The sequence below is a fragment of the Neodiprion virginianus genome, chromosome 3 (genome assembly GCF_021901495.1).
Source record: "Neodiprion virginianus isolate iyNeoVirg1 chromosome 3, iyNeoVirg1.1, whole genome shotgun sequence".
NCBI lineage: Eukaryota > Metazoa > Arthropoda > Insecta > Hymenoptera > Diprionidae > Neodiprion > Neodiprion virginianus.
Window position 1 is genome coordinate 8,229,082 of NC_060879.1, and position 27,350 is coordinate 8,256,431.

General features: G+C 35.3%; 2 protein-coding genes and 1 long non-coding RNA gene across 10 annotated transcripts; 1 reads left to right on the forward strand and 2 right to left on the reverse strand.

Annotated features, from left to right (window-relative positions):
• Positions 1-243: 243 nt before the first annotated feature.
• LOC124301452 (facilitated trehalose transporter Tret1-like) lies at positions 244-13,816 on the reverse strand. 4 transcript variants are annotated; one of them, XM_046756527.1, is made up of 6 exons: positions 13,244-13,816; positions 9,493-9,605; positions 4,838-4,979; positions 4,123-4,308; positions 3,041-3,345; positions 244-1,989 (listed from the first exon to the last, which is right to left on the reverse strand). In XM_046756527.1, the coding sequence occupies exons 2-6, from the start codon at positions 9,595-9,597 to the stop codon at positions 1,258-1,260; spliced, it is 1,470 nt and encodes a 489-aa protein (XP_046612483.1). In that variant the 5' UTR covers positions 9,598-9,605; positions 13,244-13,816; the 3' UTR covers positions 244-1,257. The 4 variants fall into 4 exon arrangements, with proteins under 4 accessions (XP_046612483.1, XP_046612481.1, XP_046612482.1 ...); XM_046756525.1 differs by lacking the exon at positions 13,244-13,816 and adding an exon at positions 9,999-10,342; XM_046756526.1 differs by lacking the exon at positions 13,244-13,816 and adding an exon at positions 9,802-10,342.
• Positions 2,232-22,353, forward strand: LOC124301455 (uncharacterized). Its single transcript, XR_006907484.1, has 3 exons — positions 2,232-2,343; positions 9,465-9,468; positions 22,342-22,353. It is a non-coding gene; the product is annotated as an uncharacterized LOC124301455 (long non-coding RNA).
• LOC124301445 (segment polarity protein dishevelled homolog DVL-3) lies at positions 13,929-25,833 on the reverse strand. 5 transcript variants are annotated; one of them, XM_046756500.1, is made up of 11 exons: positions 25,291-25,830; positions 24,472-24,541; positions 24,017-24,269; positions 23,744-23,926; positions 23,409-23,619; positions 22,546-22,674; positions 22,243-22,457; positions 21,086-21,595; positions 19,772-20,011; positions 15,302-15,370; positions 13,929-14,724 (listed from the first exon to the last, which is right to left on the reverse strand). In XM_046756500.1, the coding sequence occupies exons 1-11, from the start codon at positions 25,449-25,451 to the stop codon at positions 14,684-14,686; spliced, it is 2,082 nt and encodes a 693-aa protein (XP_046612456.1). In that variant the 5' UTR covers positions 25,452-25,830; the 3' UTR covers positions 13,929-14,683. The 5 variants fall into 5 exon arrangements, 4 of the variants coding, with proteins under 4 accessions (XP_046612456.1, XP_046612457.1, XP_046612455.1 ...); XM_046756501.1 differs by having other exon boundaries at positions 21,086-21,577; positions 25,291-25,608; XR_006907474.1 differs by having other exon boundaries at positions 14,688-14,724; positions 15,302-15,383; positions 25,291-25,826.
• Positions 25,834-27,350: the final 1,517 nt, after the last annotated feature.

Here is a 27,350-nt window from a genome sequence, read left to right on the forward strand (position 1 = left end):
GAGAAAGCAAGTTTCGTAACGGGAACGCTGAACGATGACTGTCTTCAGTCAAGGCGGAAAAATAAAATCTTTTGATTTTCTCAAATCTGCAGTTTTTCCGCCAAAAAAGTGAAGCACCTTGTACGTACTTTGAGAAGCTTTTAATCTGTGATTTTTTTTCACGCTAAAATTTGTCAGACAGATATTTACAAAAATAAGACAGTACCGAAAACACGATATTTATCTAATATTAGGATTTATCTAATTAAGGATTTAGAATTTGACAAGTTTTTTATTTCGATAAGAAATATTATACTCCGACTGGTGACCGGAATGCTTTGGCGTTAATATTGACATACATATTCAGCCAGACTATTTTTTCATTTCAAATGTTTTGACTGACAATGAACGAGTTTGCTTTTCCGGCAGAACTAACCTGCGCTGGGATAGATTATACTGTTATTCTTGCTAATTGAATTCAAATTTTTGTTATTTGTGCAGCTGAAATCAATAAATTTGGCAAGTGTTCAAAGTTATAATTTATTGTTACCAATTATCAGTACAATACAAATTCTTTTTAAGCTCCGTACACCTCATGAAACAAAAAAACAAATGTTGAAAGTAACAAATTTTTTTTTGTTCATCCCTCTCATTTACAGAATTAATATCTTAATTATAAATTTTATATTTTACACATCATCACCAATTTCATTGTAAAAGTAATTCTGTATTAATCAAACAATATTGAATATGCAGTTTTTAAATAATTCTGAAGAAATATCATTGCCAAGTCCTATCATTTTCGGCTTTAACTGTAAAACTTTATTATCCCTGGACCTCAAATATCTACTTCTTCACTGGTTTGAAGCCCAATTGCCAACTATTTGTTCTACTGATTTTATTATTCATTGATCGTTAAAAATTGGTTCATATTGTCGTAAAAAATACCCGCGTTGCATGGCGTTCGACACATCTTAAGTTATCATCGAAACACCGTGGTAACAATAACAGTAATAATTATGGTAGTATAAAAATAGTAATGTAATTATAAAATATAATAAAAATAATTGTGAATTGTGACAATGACATATCACAAAATAAAATCGTATGTATAGGACCTACATAAAAATAGAAAATGACGAATACATGCAGGATTGAATGGGACTCGAAAAGTGAAAAAATCATTAAATGCAGAATCTAAAATTAAATATAAACTGCAATTTTGTGTGAATTACATTAAGAGAAAAAAAATATATATTACCCGACTATTCTTGGGGGCTATTTGAAGAAATGTTCAATTTCCGTTAACGTTTTACCGAGTGTTTCGGGTAAGTATTTCCAAACGACTGCCGTGCTTGCGAAAGAGATGATACCATAAATTAGAAAAACACCCTTGACGTCGATCAGTTCCTTGAGAGCTGGAAACGTGAGGACGACAAGAAACATCATCAAGTAGGCGTAACTAGTCATTATTCCTCCAACGATAGCTCTGAGCTTGGTAGGCAGTAGTTCCCCGGTCAATGACCACGGAATCGTTTGCCAACCAATTGCACTGAAGCACACAAAGACGAGGACGAATACCAAAGTGGGAATTTTTGTGTCAAATTGGCTGAGATGCGTGTAAAGCGAGGCGGACAGTATCGATAATCCCATTCCGAGTCCGCTGATGATGCACAACATTCGCCGACCATATTTTAACGAAAGTATCATCGCGATTATTGCCATTACGAAGCGAATCGCCCCCATCAGTATCATCGCCCAATACGCATCGAGATAGCCAAACTGTCCGCCTAATTCTTCAAACAGCTCGACGGCATAAAAAACTATCACGTAAGACCCGGTATTTTGTTGAAAAAAGAAAATAATTAGCAGCAAGACAATTGGCTTGTATATTTCCGGTCTCTTGAAGCTTTTCAATTTCTCCTTTAATGTCTCGTCCTGTCTCATCGGGACATCTACTCTGCTCGTACGATAATTATTGAGTAATTCGACCAGTTCCCTCTCAGCTTTCTGTAGACAAAGTCAATACAATGTGAATAAAAATACATTCAAGGGGTATGAAGAGAGAATTTCTAACGAATGCACGTCCCGTCGTCTGCTCAATTTTAACACGCACGTGCTACAATCCGAGATCGGCTGTTTGCCAGGGCGACCAATCGTCTGTCATGTATGTAACCTCAAAATTTTGACAGTTGCTGGTGGTGGTTGCGCTGAACTAACAACTGTCAACATTTTTGAGGTTACATACATGACAGACGGTTGGTCGCCCTGGCAAACAACCGATCTCGGATTGTAGCGGGTGCGCATTAAATTTGAGCAGACGACGGAACGTGCAGTCTTTAGGAATTCAATCTGCATACACGAGTAGACGGTTGAAAACGTGGCTAAATTTTGGCAATTTTTCCCCCATCATTCAATTGTCTAATTTGGTTGGAGATAGTTTTATTCAAAAGTATGTAGATCGAGAATAGTTGCAATAGTACTCATGCGATCGCAGCTCTCATCGTTGGCTCGTAATGCAAACTTCACGCTCAATGGTAATTGCCCACTTTCCGCACTTGTATAACACAATATATTATTTTGAAATTAGAACCATTTCGCTTAGTGACATGTATTGCAGTGTCCACGGTATCTCAGAGACGGCCAACTTTTTTTAAACTCACTTATTATTCTTATTAATTAAATAAAAACGGTCGTACATTTTTTACGGAAAATTGAAATTCAATTTCAAACTATCGCAATTTCATTGAAAAAAATGTAATCATGGCAAAAGGGGTAAACTATATACAAGAATACTGTCTCTAAATTTGAATTTGTTGTTAATTTGTTGTTAAATGTTGTTAATAACGATGCTTCCTATTCATTGATAGAATTGAAAAAAATATGCAACTAAAGCTCGATCTCTATAGTTTCGCATAAAGTAAACCCGAATTAAATCGAATAATTAGTAATTATCGAGGAATGAATTACCCAAAAGTTATCCACTTATTCAGGCGTACTGAAATAAGAGACGTACGACTTAAACTCCAAAATAAAAAATAAATATGAGCAATTTACTTACTGCGTTATTACGATTGAAGTATTTCAATGATTTCCGGGCCTGATCTATCCTGTGTGCATCTTGCGTACCATTTTTGAAGGACAAGAGCCAATGCGGACTTTCTGGGAGAGTCGTGATGAAATAGAATATAACAGCAGTAAAAACGGCAAATACAACTGCAACCGTTCTCCAGTAAAGCCACTTGCCAAGTACAGATGTCAACAGGATACCAAAAGACACGTTAACCGAAGTCAAACCTAGGAGCATTGGCCGCCAGACTGGATGTGTCGTTTCTGAAGTGTAGTATATCGCAACGCTGGAAAGTCCTGAAAATTACACAATAGCACCTGAACAGCTAAAATAGATGTGAGCGAAAAAAAATAAAAATATGTTCGTTTTTTAGACAACCTCTATTTCCTGCAGAGGCGTATGTTTAAATTTAATTTAGACTTATCACTAAATAGCTCTGGTGAAAAATTTGATTGTGTTTAAAAAATATGAAAATGTTGTGCAATCGAAAATTTTGTTGATCAACTGATTTTAAATGGAATATTACAGGTAGATTTCAGTGGAATCCTGTGATTTTTTCTAAAACGTCTTAATTTACTAAAGGTTTAAAAAAATTTCGTAGGATAAAATCAACTTCACAGTTTTTGAGAAAACTTATGATTTTCCCGGATCAGCGTATGATGGAATTTTTTCTAATTCATTCTGCAATTTCCAGATTGTCCTTTCGATAGTATTTTATTTTGCTGAAATTGTTTATAGGATTTTATTTTAATTTTGATAAAAGTCGTTTGATTTTTTTTTGAATTAACATGAAGTTTCATTGAAATTTTCTCATCACTCTAAAAAGTCCTAATGCAGAGAATTTTTAGAATTTTACGTGGAATTCCAAAAAACTACATTACTTTTCATCGCATTTCAGAAAAAATATTCTACAAGATTTGATCTACAAAAGAATGATCAAGATACACATATTATATTATAAGTTGATGAAATTTCTGATACAATTTAGAATAAACTCACGAAGACAAACGATTTTTCAAACAAATTCCATTAAATTTATAACAAATTCGCAAAAATAGACAAAAAAATATTACCGGCTGCCGCACCCGCCAAAAATCTACCAACATATAGCCAGACTATGTTGTAGGACCAATAAATCAAGATCCAGGAAATCAGGTATGGAATACATATGAACATGCTGACATTCTTTCGTCCAAATTTGTCAATTAACCGGCCAGACAGGAGTGATCCAATGGGTGTAGATATCGTGACCAAACTGGCTGTGAAAATAAAAGCATCCCATGTGTATAGCAGGTGTAAATCTAACGGAATAACTAATTAATAACGAAGGTGTTTGATACTGGCATTTCATGAGATATTTGTGGGAATGTAAAATTCGATTTAGAATTTCAATCACTGAAAATTTCTCCAAATTTGATTCCATTCGAATATACAGTAGAACTCCTATAAATTCGAACCACTTACATTCGACTTCCCCTACTCTTTCCTCTTTTTAATGCGCCTAACATACTGCGCACTTCGTGGAGCATGCGCAGACAACGACAAAGTATCTGTTGGATGAATATTTTGGTGGAGAGGGTAACCCGTACATTTTAATTCTTAGAATTCTCGGCCCCGTAGCTTCGAATACGTAGGAGTTCTACTGTAATTGTTCCATCGTATTTCTTTTTCCTCACTGCAACGCCGTACCTCACATGGACTACATTTTTCAAAGAGATAATGAGGACCAGAAGTAGTACGTGTCGATAAAAATTAGTTTCTTAGTCTATAAGGCATCACAGTTCATACCAATCCAACCGTCTTGCCCAGGCATAAGTTGTATTACGTCATCATTTCCTTTCTCTTTTAAATGTGCTGTCAATATTGCAGAGAACGCCATGTTTATTCCAGCTTGAATAGTTAGCAAGTGAACAATGCAGGCACCGATAATCTGAAATGATATAATCAATGGTTTATAACAGGTTTATCGTTAAACACGTGATTACCCAGCAAACGAAAACGACTTGAAGAAGAATTGAAAATTTCAAAAACCGATGAATTCGCTATGCAATGGTCTTCATTCGTACTCGGTAATAGATGGCGTACGCATTTTGTGTTATTTATGCTGTTTCGAACCGGGTGGAATAAAAATAGTTGACTAATTTTAAAAAAAGTCTTAGATATGATCGTACATGCATTTCGGCCACACCTGACCATATATGATCAGATGAAAAGAATATAATTTATATTATATATATATATATATATATATATATATATATATATATATATATATATATATATATGTCGGCGTAAAGCTTCGGAAAGGCGGAGAGGATGTAAAGCGTTTATTTGGGCGTTCATTATTCATATTTAGCGTGACGATCCCGACACGTCTGGTATGCTCTCTAGCTAACCCGCAACTGTCGATTTCGTCCAAGCGTTGTTATAAACAATCCATTTGTTTGTTGCTAAGATTCCGTCATTCAGCTATACTCTTAGCTTGCTAATAACGCTTGACGCTCGATACGGTGGACTCATCGAGAGTTCAATTTCAAAAGAAATATCCTTTTATTCACTAAATACATTTTAAAATGGAATTATTAAACGAGATTTGTGATACTCCGACACGGCCATGAACGCCCAAATAAACGCTCTACATCCTCTCCGCCTTTCCGAGGCTTTACACCGACATCAGAAGTGGGATCTGGATCTGTTAACCCACAAGGAGCAAGTGAGGATAACGAAGAAAAGTCGCGATTACTTCTTGAACAACAGAATCGTTATTTTTTCGCGTTATTACAAGTGATGAAAACTCCTTCAGTGAATAATAATAATAATGTGTGTCCACCGGAGTTTGATCCTGATAAGCTAGAAGTGAACGCGAGATCATGGATAACAACCGCGGATATTTGTATGGCCGATCAACCATTGCAAGGTGCATCCTTAATGATTGTGCTGAGTCGTGCCATGAGGGGACAGGCTTCGGCATGGCTGTCGCAAGTATCATATGCCGGGATAACGTGGATTGAATTTAAAGAATTGTTCGTATCAAGGTATGATTGTCCGGAGACTTCTGCTGCATTCTTGATAAATTTATCCAGCAGTAAACCTAAAGAAGGTGAGTGTGTAGCGTCATATGCTGCATCGTTGATGAATTCATTGATGAATCAGTGGAAAAACTTGACCACTGAAGAGATAGCATTATCAATGACAATGGCGCATATTGCGCGTTTTGAATCACGTGTTCAACGTCCTGCTTTCACTACTGATATTGTCACAAGAAATCAACGATACCAGCATTCAAGTTGACATTCAAGATTAACACTTGATTAACACTTCTTGCTAGGCGAATTTGGTGAAATTTCAAGTGCGTATACAGTCTTAGAATCTTACAAATGAAGGTATATAGTTCAGGCCTTTCTGATTAGAAGTATGAACAAGGGGTTGAATCTGTAATTTTTATAGAACTCTAGAATACGCGGTTTGAAGCTGAATTTGAAAGAGTGCGCCGTGGTTGAGGCATAATAAATGAGTACCTGTCACTGGAGGGAAGTGACAGAGGTATTGTGTACCCTGCTACTGGTTAAGTGCGGGAGGTCTCATCACTGGATTTAAGTGATTTGAGGTATTGTGTACCCTGCTACTGGTTAAGTGCGGGAGGTCTCATCACTGGATTTATGTGATTTGAGGTATTGTGTACCCTGCTACTGGTTAAGTGCGGGAGGTCTCATCACTGGATTTAAGTGATTTGAGGTATTGTGTACCCTGCTACTGGTTAAGTGCGGGAGGTCTCATCACTGGATTTATGTGATTTGAGGTATTGTGTACCCTGCTACTGGTTAAGTGCGGGAGGTCTCATCATTGGATTAAAGTGATCTGAGTTTTTTATGAGAAATTGAGTGGAAGAATGTTTCTCACTTAGATGCCCTGAACTATGTTATTAACTTCAGAATACACAGTTTTCCTGTTTGAATTTGAATCGAAAGGCCAGGGTGGCCGAGGCGAATAATTATTGACATTTTGTTTTGTTTTATTTTGTAGATGAATCACACGAGGACGTGTGATAGGTCAGGATGGCCGTGTCAGAGTATCACAAATATCGTTTAATAATTCCATTTTAAAATGTATTTAGTGAATAAAAGGATATTTCTTTTGAAATTGAACTCTCGATGAGTCCACCGTATCGAGCGTCAAGCGCTATTAGCAAGCTAAGAGTATAGCTGAATGACGGAATCTTAGCAACAAACAAATGGTTTGTTTATAACAACGCTTGGACGAAATCGACAGTTGCGGGTTAGCCAGAGAGCATACCAGACGTGTCGGGATCGTCACGCTAAATATGAATAATGAACGCCCAAATAAACGCTTTACATCCTCTCCGCCTTTCCGAGGCTTTACGCCGACATATATATATAACTTATGTTATAATTTAATTATTGTCAAAAAATCTGTCATGCAAGTATGAATAAAGAGAGTACAAATAAAGTATTCATTATAACCAATAAAATATACGATTATGAAGAAGAAAAAAACTTAAAACTTAGTATCGTATAACCAGATACGTGGTCAGTTTTTTAATTTAAATCAGCTTTATATAATATCCTATACTCGATATAAGTAATTCGCTGATAGCAGCTTACAATTTAGTTTATGTGTACTTATATACAAGGGGAATTCCATGCGAACCCAACCACGTCTGACCTTCAGCATTTTTGTTTCTATTTTTCACTTAGAACATTCCTAGCCCAATTTTATAATGACGTTAATAAAAAGGAAGGTAAGTGAGTCAAAAAAATCGCAGCGCTGTGGAACTGCTCTAGAAGTATTGTACGTGAAGAATAAAAGTTTTGACAATTTTTTTAAAACTTTTCAACCATTCAAACGATGTTTTAACTCAGTAAAAAAATTGGAAGTGTTGATAAAAATGGCAAAATAATTGGCCCATCATGGTTCCGACATTGAAATGTTTAAAATAGAAAATGCAGTTTTTGATGATCTTTTGAGAATTTTAAAACAGGTCCGTTTCAAAATCACTCTCAATATTCATAAATAATTAACCAGTTGAAGAAATAATCTGAAAAAATTCAGGGTACTGTTTCAGAGTTGGGACAATTGCAGAAAATTTTTCAAATAAAATCGCATGGTGCGCATGGAGTTCTCCATAATTGTACAAATTCCTGTCATAAGACATATGACCATTGCATGATCTTATATGAATTGTACACCAGTAGAAAAAAATGACATTCTTCTTCATACATACTCGTAGTACCTGTACAAAATTTTCGATCCTAAATTTGTGTACCGGAATAATTCACGCGGATGCGGATCAGAATCACTTTTCATTGAATCGTAAACTAAGAATTCGAATGGACACATTTTATCTGACTTTCGTAAAAATTTGTTTTAGTTATGCAACGTCCCCACGACGCATAACAAAATCGGATTAAAGTAGAATTTACTCGATGTACGCATAATTCCAGGTGAATGAATTTCTTTATATTCTTTATATTAATGAATAGACGCATTCGTGGAAATATAAAGAGATATTGATACTCAATTCGTTATATTGAATTCGAAAGAACAGAGAATTCACATCTAAATGCTGGCGAATCCGAAACTTCGGCAAATGCGGATTGGCAAATTAGGAAATAAATTCTTTTTAATCCGTTTCAATTCGTATTCGTTAGCTGGGTCGTACAGAAATTCGTGATTTGGAGTGGAAAATTTTGTCTGCTTTATATTTCGGATACAACCCTGTAAACAGTAAGTTTAAATTCAAATAAACATCTTATGTCTAAGTAGGTGATTTTTCGTACTCTTCCACACCTTAGCTTGCTACAAATTCGGAACTATCATTTACTGATATGCTTGGAAATAGTACCAATAATAATATATATGTTGTCGCGCTTTAGATTATACTTCTACTGTAATAACAGTATCGAAATTTTATCACAACAAATGATGATATGAATTTCTATTCAGTAATTTTATGCACAGTCAGGCATGTACAGAAAAAGCATCTGCAACTTGTGTGATCGAGATTCAGTAAATGAAAGCTGGTAATTACGTATCTTCAAGCTGCTTGAATGTCGAACAAGATTGTAAATACAACTTGAATCTAATAAGGTCAATATCTGTCTTCTATATAGTTAGCCAAGAATTCTTTTGTCTACAACATTTTAAACATTCAAGTAAAAAAATTCATTACTGTGAATGTGTAGTGATATCGACAATATTAATTCATTCAATGTTGCTGTTTTTGTAACGTTACTTCATTAACAAAATACTACAAGTAAATAACTAATTATGAAATATTTTATAAAAACATCGAGTAAAATTTCTTTTCAGTGAGAATTGACTTAGCGTTAAATGGAAGTCTTTGAAAACCAGTGTAGTCAAATATTCGAATATGGTCGCAAAGTAGCATTCGTAGCATAGTATATTTGCTATATGTTATATACCTGGGTATACGAATCCTTCCATATTGGCGGAAGGGTCCTAGAATCTGGCACAACCTGCTCGGTGTTTGAGATCAAAACTTCCGTAGTCGGCGTCTGCTCCTCCATTTAGAAGCCTGTGAGATAATGATGTTTGGTAAATATTTCAATCACTAAGTATTTGTTTCGAACCGAATCTACTCGTACTTTACAGTAACTTGTTCCCTGTGCCTTGCAGATATTCTGCTTCATTTATTATCTGGGCTCCAGTGAATACGGCATCATGCTGATAAAACAGACTGCAATGTTTGCAGACGCATTACCCAGTATTACCTTATAGTAATTTAAGCTCCTCAACCGTGTTAATCATTTAATGTATCGAAATATGCACTCGATTAATTACTTCAGTGAATTCAAATAATCGAAACATCAGAACATTTTCGCGCGCAAAACCCAGCAAGAGCTTTCATTGTAGAATTGTTTTATTTCTTTACGAATCGTCATTTCACTACGTTTTTATGCGTACATACCTAATGAATTTGTGTTGCTAGATATTAAATATAGCATCGTTCGTTCCGCGGTTAATGTTTTTATTACGAGTACTTGGGACTTTCGGGATTCGGAAATTTTGCACGGGAAACAAAATATATGTTTAAATTTAACGGAGAATAGATTATTTCACTAGTTTTTTAATAATTCTTGAATGTATGGATGTGCATGATCGATTAATTCTGCTGCTTATTAATGCGTCTTATTTCTTTCGCGACTTATGTTTCAATTGCGTGTTAACGTAAACGATGACTGTATCACACTGTATGACTGGTCCACAGGTTTGCATGCAAAGGAGTTACGGGAATCCCCGAAAGGGTGCGAACCTCTCGAAGCGAACGTTGACAAAAGACTGTGGAGAAAGCGAGCCTAACGGAGTTTCCTGTGCGTATGAAATTGCGTGATGGTGCTTTGAGAGATATGGAAGTATTCTCTGGATACCGATTTCTACAGTTGTATTTTGTAGATTACAGTTGAGTTGAGCCGTGAGATTGTCCCTTCGTTACAAACAAATGATGTTTACAGTAGTTTATCGGGAGTTATTGTTCTGCTGTGACGTCACCGCATCCGAGCGTGACACTATAATTCGTAAACCTTCCATTCGTTACATCTTTGGAGATTTTTGTAATATCGGAGAGAATAAAAAATTTGGAATGCAAAACTATCGAAATAATAATTAGTAATATTACTCAAAATTGCCAATTTCATCTATTGTTTAACCGTTAGCATTAACGGATCTTCAGTTAACGCCGTTACTCTTTGTGTGTCGGTCAATCGAGTTAATTATTTTTAATCGGTAATACTCGTGTTATGGTTTTGATATATTTACGGAGCAAAGAATAAAAACGAAGAGTACTCAGTAAACGAAAGAGATTGAACCGTAAAAGTTGATTCATTTTGATGCCTACCAGTCCGAAATTATCAAGAAAACGCATCGCATAATGTCAAAATTAATCCATCACGGATTGATTTGGATTTCAAGAGGAAGAAACCTGCAATAGAATACGATAAAAGCACTTATGTTCGAGACGCGGTAAACTTCATTCGAGATAAAGGGCATAGCTGAGTAAGTATGTCAAAAGTGCTCTTTTTCGAAATGGATTCTGCGGATGATCAACTGTTTTCTGTTGGTAAATCACTGACTCGTACCAAATTTGATCCTTCTAATTCTATTTTGCTCGAAGTTATCGCATAAAACGTGATTTTCAATTTTTTCACGATAACTCCGATATTTCTTCTTAGAAAATTTGGAAGGAATCACAGATCCAGCAGACATATGTCCTCATATCCAGGATTTCTTCAGATTTTTTGCTAGGAAACTCCACCTCCTAAGAATTTCTGAAAATTTAGATCGTCGGTTTTCCGTGGATTTTGAAGAGGCACTGCCGTCTTGTTTTCACAGTATGAACATATACTTTCACGTGATTTTTCGTATTTTTCAGACGTTTTCCAACGGTGCGTCATTGTTACAAAAATTAAAATAAGACATTTTTCACCATTTTATCGCCATGAGCAGAAGGTAAGGGCATAGCCGGATAAGCCCGCCGAAGTGCTCTTTCACCAAACTATTCTCGGACTTTGTTTCATTCGTAACATATTTTCGCATGTATTTTAATCACCTGCTCCTTTGAGAATTTTTCACGAAATACACGGTGTTGGTACTTTCTGCGAATTGATTGATCATACGTACCTATATGCAAGTAATATGTTATGTATTTATAGAAATTTAGCAGAAATAAATGACAATTCCAAAAAAACAATTGATAAATCAACGAAAGAAAAAATTTTATAATTTTTCCACATTAACGATTGAGCTATGGCCTAAAAAAAATGTTCAAAGGAAGAGGTGTTCAAATACACTTGAAAATATGTTTGTTTCCGACTCAACGTTAATGTACACTCTATTTCCTCATATACTTTTTCCCTCGTCTGTGGGAGCAAAGTAACATTAAAAGTAGCAATGCCACTACTTTCCCGTTAATAAGTTTTTTTAAATTTTAAACTCTTTTTTTTATATTAATATCAACTTTTAATAATATTCTCAGACTAATCAAATTATCGCATTTACGCATTGACGAAAAAAATAAAATGATTTTTTGTACAAAAATCCTTTCAATCGTTTATTTAAAATGCTTGCTAATAGGTCTTTTAAGATTTGCAGTAAGTCGTTGTACGAAAATAACGACTTGAACTCATAAAACTTAAACTTTTCAAATTACTCAACAAATTCTTAAAATTTTGATGATTGGAGTTTCAAAATGACGCTTACAGTTTCAAACTTATTAGGTTTTTTAAAATTTGATTAAATAAGAATTTACTTATAAAAATAGATATTGATGTTTGATTAATGTGCAATATTATCTGGCACATTCATTTTCATCTCATGTCTAAAATTATTACTTTTAAAGTGTGTGTGAGCCGTGTGAGCCTAGAGGGGGAGGAGGGGGGGGGGGGGGCCGCCAAGCGATATGGCATTTTGGCCGGCTTACCCAGCTATGTGGTTTATGCCCCTATCTTGTGGTCATGTCCATAAAATAGTGAAAAATGTCAATTTTTTATTTCTGTAATAATGACGGGTCGTTAGGAAAAATCATATGAAAGCAGATGTTTATACTGTGACAAAAAAAGACGGCGATGCCTAGTCAAAATCCATCGGAAACCAGCGATCTAAATGTTCACAAATGTTTAGAAGATGGAGTTTTCTCGTAAAAAATCTAAAGAAATTCTCGATATGAGCACATATGCTGCTGGATCTGTGATTTTTTTCTCAAATAGTCTAAGAAGAAATAGCGGATTTACCGTGAAAAAACTGTAAATCACGTTTTATACGGTAACTTAGAGGAAAAATAGAGTTAGAAGGCTAAAATTTGGTATGAGTCGGTGGTTTACCAACAGAAAACAGTTGGACACCCGCAAAATCGATTTCGAGAAAGGGCACTTTTGGTACGATAACGCGACTATGCCCACTGAACTGTAATTAAAATTGTTACCGAAAAAAAGGAACATAAATAGATACGGAATTGTATGTTACAGAACAGTTCGAAGGCTTCGTTACAGCCTTCAGTTAGACACGTGTGTGCGTAACTATATAGAACGCGGTGAGATGGCGTCTTACACGCCTTAGATGCCTGACTTACCTTAAACTTAACCTGACCTAACCTATCGTATCCTAAGGTAACACGATACAGATATATATCTACTATTATTCCGGAATCTGTTCACTGACCGTGATCCACGAGTAGAAGCCACTTGATGCGATACCGAAATATCACCGGCTCAATGCAGTTTCGTCATTCGTAACTTATAATTCACTTAGTCCTCATGTAGATTCTACACTGTAGTACACACGTAACAGGTTATCAGAGCAATTAACAATCTTTACGAATTACGTAATAGTTTATTACTCTTTGTCCCTTTAATAGTTATACTGATACATAATAGGTAAAAAGAATTTAATTACACATTAAATACCCCGTTTAAATTACGGGAAACATTGTTTTCGTCTTCTTTGTTTTTCTGCGAAACTTAGGAAGTAGAAAATATACCTATATAGTTTATTTAAATTGTGACACTGAACCGTTATTAAGGTATAATTTATACAAGGTTATTGAGCAAAAATTAATTAATTCATCAAATCAATTCATCGCAAACGAGGAGCCAGTCTTTGATGATGAGGATAAAATAAGTAACGTTACTATAACGATACATTTTTACGAAAAATCATTATTTTGCACCCTTAGGAATGTCTGAAAATTATTAAATCATGAAAATCAAAACATACTCTTATTTTGAAAAGCCGACTCATCATTTTCCCCTGATGTTTCGTTACGTTAACGTTACTAACTTCAGCGTCATGCTTAACAACGTGTAAACTCAATTTAGATAGCGATTCTAATTGTTTATTTCACTTGTTTTTTTTCCACCTTTTATTTAATGCTTATTATTTTCTTCATGTCAAATATTTCCCTGTATACCCATATTAAGTGCTTGTAAGAAAGATCATTCACCTCTTGCACCTCATTATACATTGTATCTGATTCCTATTTCCTACAAGCATCTTTTTTTCACATTTTATCTAATATCTTTCATACAACAAACTTATATACTATAGCTTATAGAGATATCGATTAAAATAAATAATCAAATATTTCGTGTTGGAAAATTCATTACATTTTTTCTCGTTCAATATATTCAACAGATTTCTTATCATTAATTGTAAATTATCCAGTAAAATGATCTCCTGATCTTTTTGGAAAAGCATTGAAAGGATCGATAGTTATAGCGTTTAGTAGCAGTATGAGTATTTGTAGTTAATTTTTGAATTCTTCGTACCAAAGGTGTCGAATAATATATCCCAATATAACTTGTAAAAAAGAAATCAATTATTCAATAACAGTTCTTGTAATGATTATTGGTACATTGATTTTGATTATCTTAATTTTACACGTATGCATATCAAACCGTTGTTAATTTTTTTTTTTTTTTTTCTTTTCATTTATCGCCCTTTTTGTATTTTATAAAAATTGGTCTAACATTACATATACATATGTATATAAATATAACGTTCCTGTGTGTATCGTTCGGACTAGATTTAAATGACGAATAATCATTTTTATCCTCCCTATGTTGTTTTCAATTTAATTTCGTATACCGATTATCAAGGGCTTCATTTGTGCGAGAATTGGTATTCCAGGATATCCTCCTCGACTGTGAACGAAAAAGTTAGTTTTATTTTTTACGTAGAGAATATTTATACACCCATATGAAACAAAATTAAACTTTCATGCATCATCTCGGATTACGTAACCTATTATGGTTAACGTTTTGCTCCCCCTATCAACAAATGATGAAGATAAAGCATAGTCGAGGGAAAAATAAAACTGTCGCCCTTCAATTATCAACTGATATCGATACATTTTCAAATCTGGCCACTCAATTAATAAGCTCCGCTAAGTTTTTTTTGCATGGTCACTGCTTCCAGACGAATTTTAACAGAATATAATGAAGATTTATAAGAAAATTATACTCTATCAGAGATCTACGAAAGAAATAATTTACGAAAATCATGTGTAAATTTATATTTCTTACTTTGTGATTTAGAGAAGCGAAGCAGGAAAATTAACTTCAGTAGTTTCATATTTATTTGAAATTTTTTTTTAGAGAAACATGCCAAAGAAATTTTCATCGCAAAAATTTCGATAAAATTGAGCAAACGTTGTCTACTTTGTGAACCAACAAGCAAATAAAATGATAAATCGAATACGAATAATGAAAATACACTCACATGTTCCATCCCTGCTGTTATTATCCAAGTCGCTAGTTTGTGTTTGCGTCTCCTCTAGTCTGCGACGCCCTGCATCACCCACCAGCGCAGCAAAGCATAAAAATTACTCGATTACGTTTTATAGATAAAAATTTTTGTATTAGAATTCCCCATAATAATGTTTTGTCATCTATGAATTTGTTTTTCACGGTAGAAAATTGCATGTACTCTCACTTTCTAAATCCTTTGCCTTTTACTTGCATGCTAAAAAAAATATTGACAATAGTTCATGATCAGTGACTTGAATCAGCAACAGATTTCGAGCAAAAATAATTACACAAATTACAACATAAAATAAGAGTATATATTTTACAACAATAATATATAGCCATAGTGATGATATTATAAAATAATACAGTTTCTATAGTTCTATAGTTGCCTCATATAACTATATATGTATATATGTATATATACACATGCAGTATTACCTCATATATATGTATTCATATGAGAATGTTTGAAAATGCTTATTTATGTCAAAATCTGAGTTAATGGAATTATATTAATCGTAAAGCACGTAGGTAATCGATTACTAAAATTATAAACATTTACTTTATACATTATTTCTAATTAATTGTGGCTCATTCGTTTTTACGGTAAAACCAATATATAAAAAATGTGCATAGGTATGATATTTGAAATGAAAAGCACACGCAGGCTTCTGTACCTGTCCGACACACATTCGATATCATTTTTACTCAATATAAACGTTTTGTAGATATATATTTATATAAAAATGGCACATTTAGCGTGAGCGTATGTTATGGTATGGTATTTACACAGAAAACGATTAAGTAGTCTACTATATTTACAATTAAGTGTCAAAAACCTACTTGGCTTGACAACTCCACTTTTTTTTTTGAAGTATTTTTTTTGTATCATTAATTAGAATGAAAGCAATATTTCACATCCTACTCTCTGAATACGATAATGTATCTAAAATATCAACTGCGAATATGAAGGGTTCATTAAGTCAACAGCTTTCAATAAATCTACCGTACCACATCTTAAAAAGTATTTAGCTCGAATAAATAAAAGTATTTCATAATATATTGAACACAGTGAATCGACAACAGTATGATTTTTTTTGTTACATATGCTATGGCTGTGATCTCTTCAACATAATATAAGATCTACGAATGACACGAGTTCGCGGAAAGGCCGTAAGAGAATCAATTTAAACAAGTTTCTCAACCATTCAATATGCGTTGATTTTATTCTTATCGAAAGTAAATAAAAACGCTTAATTTTTGAGACTAAATAACTGCAATTTAGAAAAAGGCATGAAAAAAATAGTCTCACATCAGTCGGAATGACAATTGTTTTCAAATAAGAAACATAAGGATAGAGCATAGATCACAGATATAGTTACCCTGTAGTAAGAATTTATAATGCAGTCTCGAATAATTGTAAAGGCGAAATGTTTTTGAAGGTTAAAGTTATTAGGCATGACTTAAAATGGTTGATTTTGATCTGGATCAAGCTTGATTCTCTTACGCAACACAATAATTTTCTCATGCAATAGCTTTTTATCCACCAATAGCTGGTTCAACTCGCGTGGTACTATAAAAATTGGGCAAAATATCAAGTATACTTGATAATAATAACAATTCCATCCACTTTTTTTTCTAAAGAAATAGCTGCCCCATTGTTGAAGAAAGCCCTAAAATGTAACCAATGGAACAAAATTAATAATATTCATACTCGAAAATGAAAACTAAAAATTTAATCATGCGATTTACTCAGCAGTCTCTATTGCCTGTCCGAAATCACTAAAAATCAGCTGTATACATAGTATCCGTGCCGTGCCGTATCAATCGTGCAATTGTGCTTTCCTACAGAGTGAAGAAAGATTTTGCCAATTATCAACACAACAATATATTTGCTCTTGTTTGCTTATGCCCAAACGACTATTGGCGGTTAAAAAATATCTATTGTAACATAATTCACATCGCATGTGCAGTGTTAGCTGCAGATACTTGTTTAATTCAAAAGAAGAACATGTCTTTTTCAAGATAAATTTCACTAAATCGTGCTTATGACGAAATAATCAAGCAATCATTTGAACATCAATTAAAAACACTTTAGCTTAGGATTATACAATATTTGTTTACAATAATAATAATAGTAGATATCGAAATAATTTCAACTACAATAAATTTTATAATCAACGCGGTTTTTAAAAATATAGTTCAATTGCTGATCGATAGGATTACACATATAGTACAGACAAATTGGAGTCGCAAAATAGGCGTAATGATAAAAGGCAAGTCGTGGCAAAAGCTGACTTATAATCTAACAACAAATTTACCAGTGGTTAGGTGATGATTAGAACGTGCTGAATAAGAAAATACGGATCCCTGCACAGTTTCGTTAGGGTCCCATGATGCTTCATTAAAAGGAAAGGGGAGAGATGATATACTAGTTTATTAATAATTACGGGGGCAAATTAGTATTTACATTCATTCAAGTAGCACATGCAAAGTGGTGTGACTAAGTTGAAAATAATTTTGAGCACAGCTCATTGTGCGGAATACAGTGTAAAGAAATATACAGTATTCGCTTGGTACGTGGGAATACTAATTTCTTTTTTCCTCAATCATAGCATCGTTTTAATAAAATCATTTGAAAGTCATCCAGAGCATTCGTGTTGTAAAAATATTCTGCTAATGATTGAGCTTAATTTGTTATCATAAACTGCAAACATTCGTGCACATGTAAGCTTCTAAATATTCAAAAAATTTACACTTTAGGGGAGGCCAGGCCAAAGTGAAATAGTTGAATTTCCAATTGGAACAAATCCAATTTGGACATTTAACCATTTATTAGCTGTGTGATGGTAGTTAATAAAGACTTGTCAAGCGGAAAATCATAATTTTTATAGGGTTATACTTGGATTTCCGAATTTTACAAAAATGTTGGACTTGATTTACTTTGCCCTGTTGCAAGGGCAAAGCAAAGTAATTTCCGGAATAAAGTGGAACTGTATGTAACTAAGAAAAGACCATTTTTTGTGAATTGACTATTCACCAATTGAAAAGCAGTCTCTAGTTTTTTAAGAAGTGGTAATGCAAGATTAATATACATAAAACATGTATTGATGTGAAAACTAAATGCATCGAACACTGATAAAAAGTGAGTGTTAAGATGGAAAAAAAAAAAAGAAAACGAACCAGGCGTAACTTTTAATACATCCAACAGTATCACTTATCCGATTCGCAAATCTAAAAATATAGACTTTTACTGTTCAAGACACATTATGTTCCACTTTGCTCCTGATGGGTTACCAAGCTATGAATGATATCACGATTTATGTCAAAGCAAAAAAAAAAAAAAAAGAAAAAAAAAGAAAAAGAACATTCCTATGCCAGATAACAAATTTGCAACGAGATAGCATCTACATTTCTTGTTGCAGATGAATTTTTTAGATTGCCATTAATGAAAAGGATTGAACTGAAATTATGATATTTTATAACAGCAAATATTACGAAATAAATTCCTCTTTGAATTTTCTTTCAAGAATTCCAGTATACCCATAGAATATTATATTCTACAATGCGCACTAAATCGATGCAGCAGTTTGCTATCGATTACTGCTGTTCCACTTGACCTGTCCTTCCACTTTGCCACAGTCTTCCCTATTTGTACACGGGAAAAGGAATCTGAGTAGCTGCCCTGCGCCGCTCCGAACAGCTGCGTAACACATCAACATATTGAATACGATCTATTATCTTGTTATGTATACTACAACTATTTTATCAATATGCTGATGAAAGAAAAAAATTTCTTAACATGAATTGAAGTTATTAATTTGTAAAAAGATCGTGGAAAAAAATTCATAAATCAGAAATATCCATAACTATGTTAACTACAAGTTGCATTCCATTGTTAAGGTAATCCCACACACCAAATCTATGATTTACTTGCAAACAAAATGCTACCTCCAATTGCAAGACTTTCACTTCGAAAGATGGAACGCTATCGCTCAAGAAGTACCGTAAAAATTAAAACTAATCTATAAATGAGTTATAAAAATATTTTGGTAATGACTGCAATGATTCAAGGTTGATGAAATTTTTTTAAGAGGCAAATCAGGAATAACGACAGTATAGAGCTTTTTAGAAGACGTGTGAAAGTTTTTCTACCACCAAATCTTGGCACTTTCATTGTTGAGCATAAATACCGGACTTTCATCGGAATACAGTCGTATTCACGTGAGCTTTATCTAGGATATTGAACACCAAAATTGCAAAAAACGTACAATAAATAAAAGAATCTACAGTATTCATCTCAAAGTTATTCGCTACTACTTGATCTCAGTGCGCTCCGACTAATAATTTTACTCAACTATATACAACACCGGCATCTACATAACATCGACAAAGAATTCGCAAGGGTTTCCCATCGCAATGCGAAATGACTGTCTACTACCAGATAAATCTTGCTGATTTCCGGAACCAGTCCCAGTCTGCACGGATTGCTCAGAGCCACTGGAGCGACTGCGACTTCCATTTGATCTCTTTCCGTTAGATCCATTTCCATTGCCTGTATTCTTATTAGGCATGCTTGGTATAGATGGAATATGTAAGTCCGATTCGGAAGCAGAAGAACAGGACTTCAGATCATGGATGGGTTCTTTACAAATGTGCTCACTTCCGGCGCTACTACCACCTGCAGGAAATTAGGGAGTACATTTAATTTAGCTAAAAACAATGCATTAGTTGCTGGGCTCGTACTTAATTAGATGGCGACTCAAAAGGTAAGTAACATGTAAGAATGAATATCACAAAATCAGTATGAATATCACATTATGGTTTGGCTAATTGCTTAACAGTGGAATGTTCTGTTTTCTACCAAAATCACACTGCTAAGATCAGTTTCTCACTGTTAAAAGGGTGAGTAAAAGGTGGGTTTTGTGAAATGAGTGAAAAAGAAAACAATGTGCTTCTAAAATAATTGCCGGATTAAAAGAAATAGTCTACTAGAAAATTGAATGGTGAAGTTGAATTTTTTTATGAACAAGTTTTGTCTAAAATGATCCATTCCTTAAAAAACTGTGAAACTATCATTGCGCTAAATGCATGTAACTGCAATAATTCACAATGATATTTTTTGCTGTTAGTCTCTAGACTTCCCTCATTACGCTGAGCGATCTCGTGATGCGCTATCTTTGTGCAATGAAACCTTTACCATTTTTTAAGGGTTTGGTTTTTAGAAATTAAACTTTCCGGAAAACGTCTGCGCATTTCTTTCACTGTAAATTTCGGCTGATTTGAAAATCGATCAACTCGTGAAGTGGTAGAATCCATCAAATTCTACGTTCAATCATACTTAAAGAATAACAAATACTTATAGTTAGCAACACAATTGGTAATTGTTAGACACACCATAAAAGAACACTTTCAGTTATGACAGTAATATCTCTCTAAAATTTGAATTAAAAATACCGTTCATTGTCTAAATTACGGCGAGTTGAAGTTGAAATAACATCAATTTTCTTTACAAAGGTCTAGAACTGTGCGTTACGAGATATTTCCGAATGGGAACGATTTGAAAAATGTTTTCCAATTCTAATACAGAAAATACCCTAACAGAAGCGAACGGATTTTCAAATTAACTGACAAGAAAATAGAATTCGATTCCTCAACTATGATTGTTTTTCCAGAAGAAGATCAGACATGAAATACCATGCATTGTAACTTGTATGGCTGTAAAATGTCACGTTATAGTCTTGAGTAAAATTACCTGATCCACTATGTACACTCTCCTCGCGGTGATATCCGTAAACTGTAGGCTCATTTGTAAAGTTAAACGGCATAGGACTGTATCCAGTTGCCGAGTGGGGGGCGTAAGTTCCAGAATATGGCATATCCCATGCAGATGGCGGCGGCAGGGGTCCGACCGTATCGCAATCCAATTTCATACTACTCATCGCAGAGCACAAATCACCAAAAATATAATAGCACTGTTCTGAAAATGTTATTTTGTTTACTGTATGTCTGATGAAGCCTGCTTTGAGCATTAGCGAGGCATATTTCCGAGCATCGCGTCGGTCTATAAATCCTTCGACGTGCGAATTCAACCAGTCAACAACATCTGCGCCAATAAATGCATTCGGAATAGTTATTTTCAGCCACATACGGTCGCGTATTTCAAGTCCAGAATCTGGCCTTGCCATTGCACGGACAATTGTAGGCATGTCCGTATTCATCGTAAGATGAAGCTCCTCAATCGGACCTGTGGACACAGTTGTCTCTACTCAGCGAATGAGCGGACGAACGGAATAAGAATGTGGATGAATGAAAATGATAATAGAAAAAAATTGAATGTATACAAATAAAATTTTTTCTCTTCTGTTAAAACTGGGTTTATTAAGTTTTGAAACAAAACGATATTTCAAATCAGAACAATTAGACAATAAATTGATCTTTCTTTTTTTTTTTATAAATTTTTTCTAAAATCAACATTTTTCTTTTCCTTTTTCATTTTGCAAACATGCAAAAAATAATTTGTGGCTAATATAAAGATTCTTATGGATTTTGAATGACGGATGATAAAAGTGATGATAAAAATAATAAATCTCTGGTTATTGGGGATAGAAATGAAATGAAAATATTGACAGGTATCACAAGTAATAATATAGAGTATATTAGTCATATGTAAGACGTGAATACAGACACACATAGATGTATTCAAAAGGTTTTGTTGCAACTACGCATAATATTTTTTAGATATTCTTCGTGAAACTAATACAATTATAAATGCTAAATGATTGTTTTATTTATACACCAGTATAAAAAGAACAAAGCAAAGGAAATTTTCTGATAAGATATTACATCCATGACAAGCTTGCAGATCCATTCAAATACACCATGAGTAGATTTTTGTTATTTTTAACTTACGTTCGGTATCTGGAATTGTGCTGGCAAGACTACTAGAGGTTGAGGTAAGAGTTGTGGCACTAGGAGGTCGAGGTGGAAAACCTTCACCTCTGATAGCAGCTGTGTGTGCAACCCATGCTCCCGGATCTATGGGACGCACTGGTTCCGTTCGTGGAATCGTGAAGTACCCTTTGGGGTTTGGATCCCAACATTTTGCTACCACGAGTTTTATTGGCCTGAAGCGAAAATTGTGCACTTAGAAATTGAGGCGGCTCTCGCAGATACTTGGGTTATTACTAAGATGCTATTTGTTTCTGTACAAACCCAGGTTTTTGAACCACTTCGCGTAACACCCTGACAGCCTCGTCATTGGACATGTTTTCAAAATTGATATCGTTCACTTGAAGTATCATGTCTCCTGGTTCTATTCGGCCATCCAAAGCTACAGCTCCTCTATATTGCGATAAGAAAATAACAAAATAGTTACCTATTCAAGTTTACTCAATGGAGTAAAAATTTATAGTTTGTTTTTTCAACATGGTGGCCTTTGAAAATAGTAAAAAAAATTTTCCTACCAAATAAATATTTTTCCCTAACTGAAATTCAAACCAATACTTCCAATTTGAGCATCTAATAAATAGATCTCTGAAATAATCGGTATTTGAAAAAACGTTGATGGTGCACTCAGTGGTCGTGGAAACGAGCATTTAAACAACAAATATCTATCGCATTTTGTTTTTCTCAAGAGAAGTTTTATTCCTTGTCTTTCCATACCGCTAAAAACCTGATCAAAAAAATTCCGACTTTTCCCAGCCTTCCAGGTTGCCCCCTGACCAGTAGCCACCATGATCAAACTTTGGATGCTCTGTACAAAAATAAATATTACAGAGTCCTTTCGGTACCGCGTATTTCGTGAAAACGAAACCTTAGACAGAATTTTACGTGTCGTTTTTCATTAAGTTATTCGTTTGTAAAAATTCCTTGAAAATAAACTGTATTATAAAATTGAGTCGTTGAACATGTAAAGATGCTACTCTAAACGTGATAACGTGTAAATAATCTACAGATGTAGGAAAAGGGCAAAACCACGTGTTGATCCCAGTGACATGTGATAAAGATGGATTTCAATAAAAATGGCAGACACTGAAGTAACTCGTGAATGTGTGGTAACAAATATTTATATTTACCCCTTCATGATGGAGCCGACATAGATGCCGCCGTCACCTCCTTTGTTACTTTGGCCAACGATACTAATGCCGAGAAAATTGACAGTGTCCATATTGAGTGATACGGTTATAATGTTCAGAGACATGGTGCTGTCAGTGATGCTGCTGAATGATGACGTTCTTGACATTGGTGGTAATCTGTGACGACGTTTTCGCTGCGTCCTGCGACGGTCTATAAGTGAAATGAATATTGCATCAATGATTTTCGAAGCCAGTTGTGTTTACAACGAATCTTATATTGAAAAGAAATCTCGATACAGCTCAGCTCTAAACAACAAAATACACAAACATCATACCTAAGGTTGCTCTATCTATGGCACTGCTTGTGTTCGTGTGTCGCCCAGTCGTAGACGTTATTCGGCTGCTCGCATCGTCATCAGATTCCAGGAAAGTAGTTGTCTCTAAGTCGGAGCTTAAAATTGATGCGGTTTCATATCCATGTCCGGAACGATGCTTGGAATGGCCGTTTATGCGTAACCCTGTATCATATCATAAAATAACAGCAAAGTCGTAGATAATTACAATCAATCCTATGCTATTGGAATCGACAAGCAAAGGAACCACATTACCATTGTATTTGTTATGTCTCTCATATTTGTCCGAATGATGCCGCGAACTTTTGTGCAGATGATGGCCTTGCCTGCTGCTTATAATACTCTCAGTTTCTGTCAATGTGTCATCGTGTGAGAGCAGTGGAGGTGCTCGGTTCATGTGTCCTGGAGTAACATGGTCAGGGCGATCATGTTTTGCCTCACTGTTTGCTACGGAATCTGTGCACTGCGATGCTCCATCTGATACGTTGCTGCCTTCAGCAGAAACCAGCTGTTGACAATATTCAAAAAATGATGATCAGTGATTTTAACTACATCAATTATGCACACTTACTAATATTTTACTATCAAGAAGTTTTATATAATTTCAAAGCATCATCATTATGCTTCTATGAATTGTCCATTTGTTATTTACTGTGGCAATGTGCAGTGAATGAAATCAACTAATTAGGCTTACGGGTATGAGTGCTTACCCAAGACACAACCCTTCCGTTGAAACATGGTAAATGTGCGTCATCGTCAACTATTTCTTCTTTGACAACGCTGTGAAAACATATTATTTATAGGTAAAAGTTCAAGAAGTTAATGCAAGAGGCATCAGTACAGACGCAAGGCAGATATTTCCATTGGTAATTCTAAGATAGAAGTGTTTCTTGTATATTTCAAAATGGAAGCAAGATAACTAAAAGTGCAATAAACACGTTTTAAAACTCAAGTCCAATAGTGAAAAACATATTTTTTTTTAAAAACAAGAATTCTGTAATGTTCGATAAATGAAAGAATTGCGTATATGCGAACTGTCTACGCGAAAGCACGGAAAAAAACAAAGAAAACAGGAAAAAAACAAAGAAAACAGGAAAAAAAATGAATGAAGAAAGAGCTTCGTGTTGACAAGTAGTGTTAGAAATGAATCGTTTTATACATCAGATTCTATTTCGCGTTTTGAGGTAAGAAGAGCAGAATTTGTAAATACTCGAGTAAAGTTTGTCGATTATTTCTATCCGACGGACAAGTGAAATAGTGTTTGGGGATCCTGAGTGACAGCGGAAAGTGACGGATGGTGGCGGAGCGACAGGGACGACGAATAGAGGAAGGTGACTGGCGAGAGGGGCAGAGTGTGGGATCGCACCCTGAAAGTCGGGGTATCCTGGTTCCCGAGGGATGTTGGGGATGAAATATGGAGTAGCGTAGAGGCTTTGGTGAGAGAAAGGGCAAGAGCGAAAGGAAACAAGCGCAGGGCGAGTGATCCGCTGCTGGATGATAAGGAGAGCGTAGGGTGGTGCAAAACTTACCCGAAATCGTCGTCCATCGATTTGAAGAAATACTTGTAGCTCGGACGATTCAAGACATTCTTGAAGTCGGCTAGAGTCACTCTCTCCGGTGATATTGTTAGCTTAACTAGGTACGGTGTCTCCTCGTCGTCAATGTGGTATATTATTTTTGTCTCCTCCATCGCTGGGAGATTGTTAAACGGAGAACATTCACGGACGTTGATTACTCTCCGTGCACTTCTTCTCTTAAGCCAACATGGCGCTGTCGACACTCGTTGGGGTTCCAGATTATTATCTCAACGCGCAGCTACCTCGCGCAACAGACGGTCATTGCGCACCCTACTCTTCCCAATAATGTTAAATCTTATGCGGTCGCGCACACGGCTGCGACGGGGGCGAACAATCTCACCGAAATCGTAATAATCAACAGAAAAAGCATCGAGAGGATCGCGGTGTCTCCATTCCTCCTTAATCAAATTCTCTCATTAGCCGCTTCGAATACACTCGCATCGTGTGTTTCGTGCGAAAAATGGATTGTAAGAACATATCGTATGGTAATAATGTGAAAAATTTCGAACGCTTTGACACGTATCAGAGGCATGGAAAACTTGCTTTTGACTTAGGGCTTTCAACCTTCGCCTCGTGGTTTCTTGAGAATCTCTCTGTAATAAAAAAGCATGGATTTTATGGGCATGGGCCACAAACACGATATAGAATATACTGCTAGACTTAGCAAGTTAAATTGCCAACTTCATGGCAGCGCTAGGTCGATTATCATCGAGATTTCGAACGTTTAGTTCAATTCAGTTGTGGCCTTAGAGCGCATACTACGGGAGGTGGCTGCCCAACCTGTCACCTTGCGAAAACTGCAGCCGATGTGATGATAGAGAAAGAGAGAGAGAGAGAGAGAGAGAGAGAGAGAGAGAGAGAGAGAGAGAGAGAGAGAGAGAGAGAGAGAGAGAGAGAAGTATTAGGGGCACTCTGTCTCTCGCATTCAATTAGGTGATTATTTAAGACAGATTATAATCGATATATACCTTTCTCTCTCACTCCTCCGCTACCTTTCTGTATACGCGAAGCTACCTCGAGAATATGGCGCGAAGAGGCAAGAAGTAGCTATCTCACATGGGTTATCAACTGAAAAAGTGTCCACCATAAAGCGACAAATAGTGGCTCAACAAGTTACCAGAATGATTCTAATAAGCAATAAGGCTTCAATCTGATTCGTGCTTTCTGTTGAATGTGGAACTTTTCCTACAACGCCATCTTAATTTCACCCTATTTTATGGACACTTTCTATACACAAAGATAGTCCTCCTTACCTCTATATGCTTTAGGGTTGTGGCGTAAACTAGCGATATCCGAAGTACGTCAACCAAATGGGCAAATTGAATGGTAGTAAAATAGGCTCAGAGATTATTTGAATTTGTTCTGGGGTCGCATTCCTATACCAGTTTATTTAAAGAGTGATTTAAAGTAGCACTGTAAGAAAGCTGGCATAATATGTTATAACTGTAAAGTTATAACTCAAAATCCTTGTCGCAACTTGTGGTAATTTCCACAAATTTCTATGATTTATCTATCTAATAGGAAAGGAATGTTGTTTTACGCGTAAGGGATGTTCAGTCAAACTTTTGAAGCATCTCGCACGCATGAATTTCCGCTCCAAAAGACTTTTTCGTTTTAATTGTTGACTGAAGAATATACCGACGAGTGCTAAACCCACTTTGTTCATTGAACCGGTACCATATATTTATTGCTCAGGGGCTAGCCTTCTTCATTACTACACGGTATTACTACTCAATGCTTGGGTCAGGCTTTTGGGTCCTCAGATCTCTATAGGTTTTGCGCTCTCCAGAAATTTTTAATACACGCGCTGTATTCTGGTGACTGAGTGACGTCTGATCGAACTTGCTCAATAACTTAAATAAAATTCCTTATGCCTCGGCACCTCCCTGCCGCGCATAAGCGGAAGTACGTCATGTGCCAAGTAGTCTCGAAAATCGCCGAGTATTACCAACCACACCATGGAGACTTATACAACGAGCACGAACTTGATGTATACAAATTGCTTCCCAAAA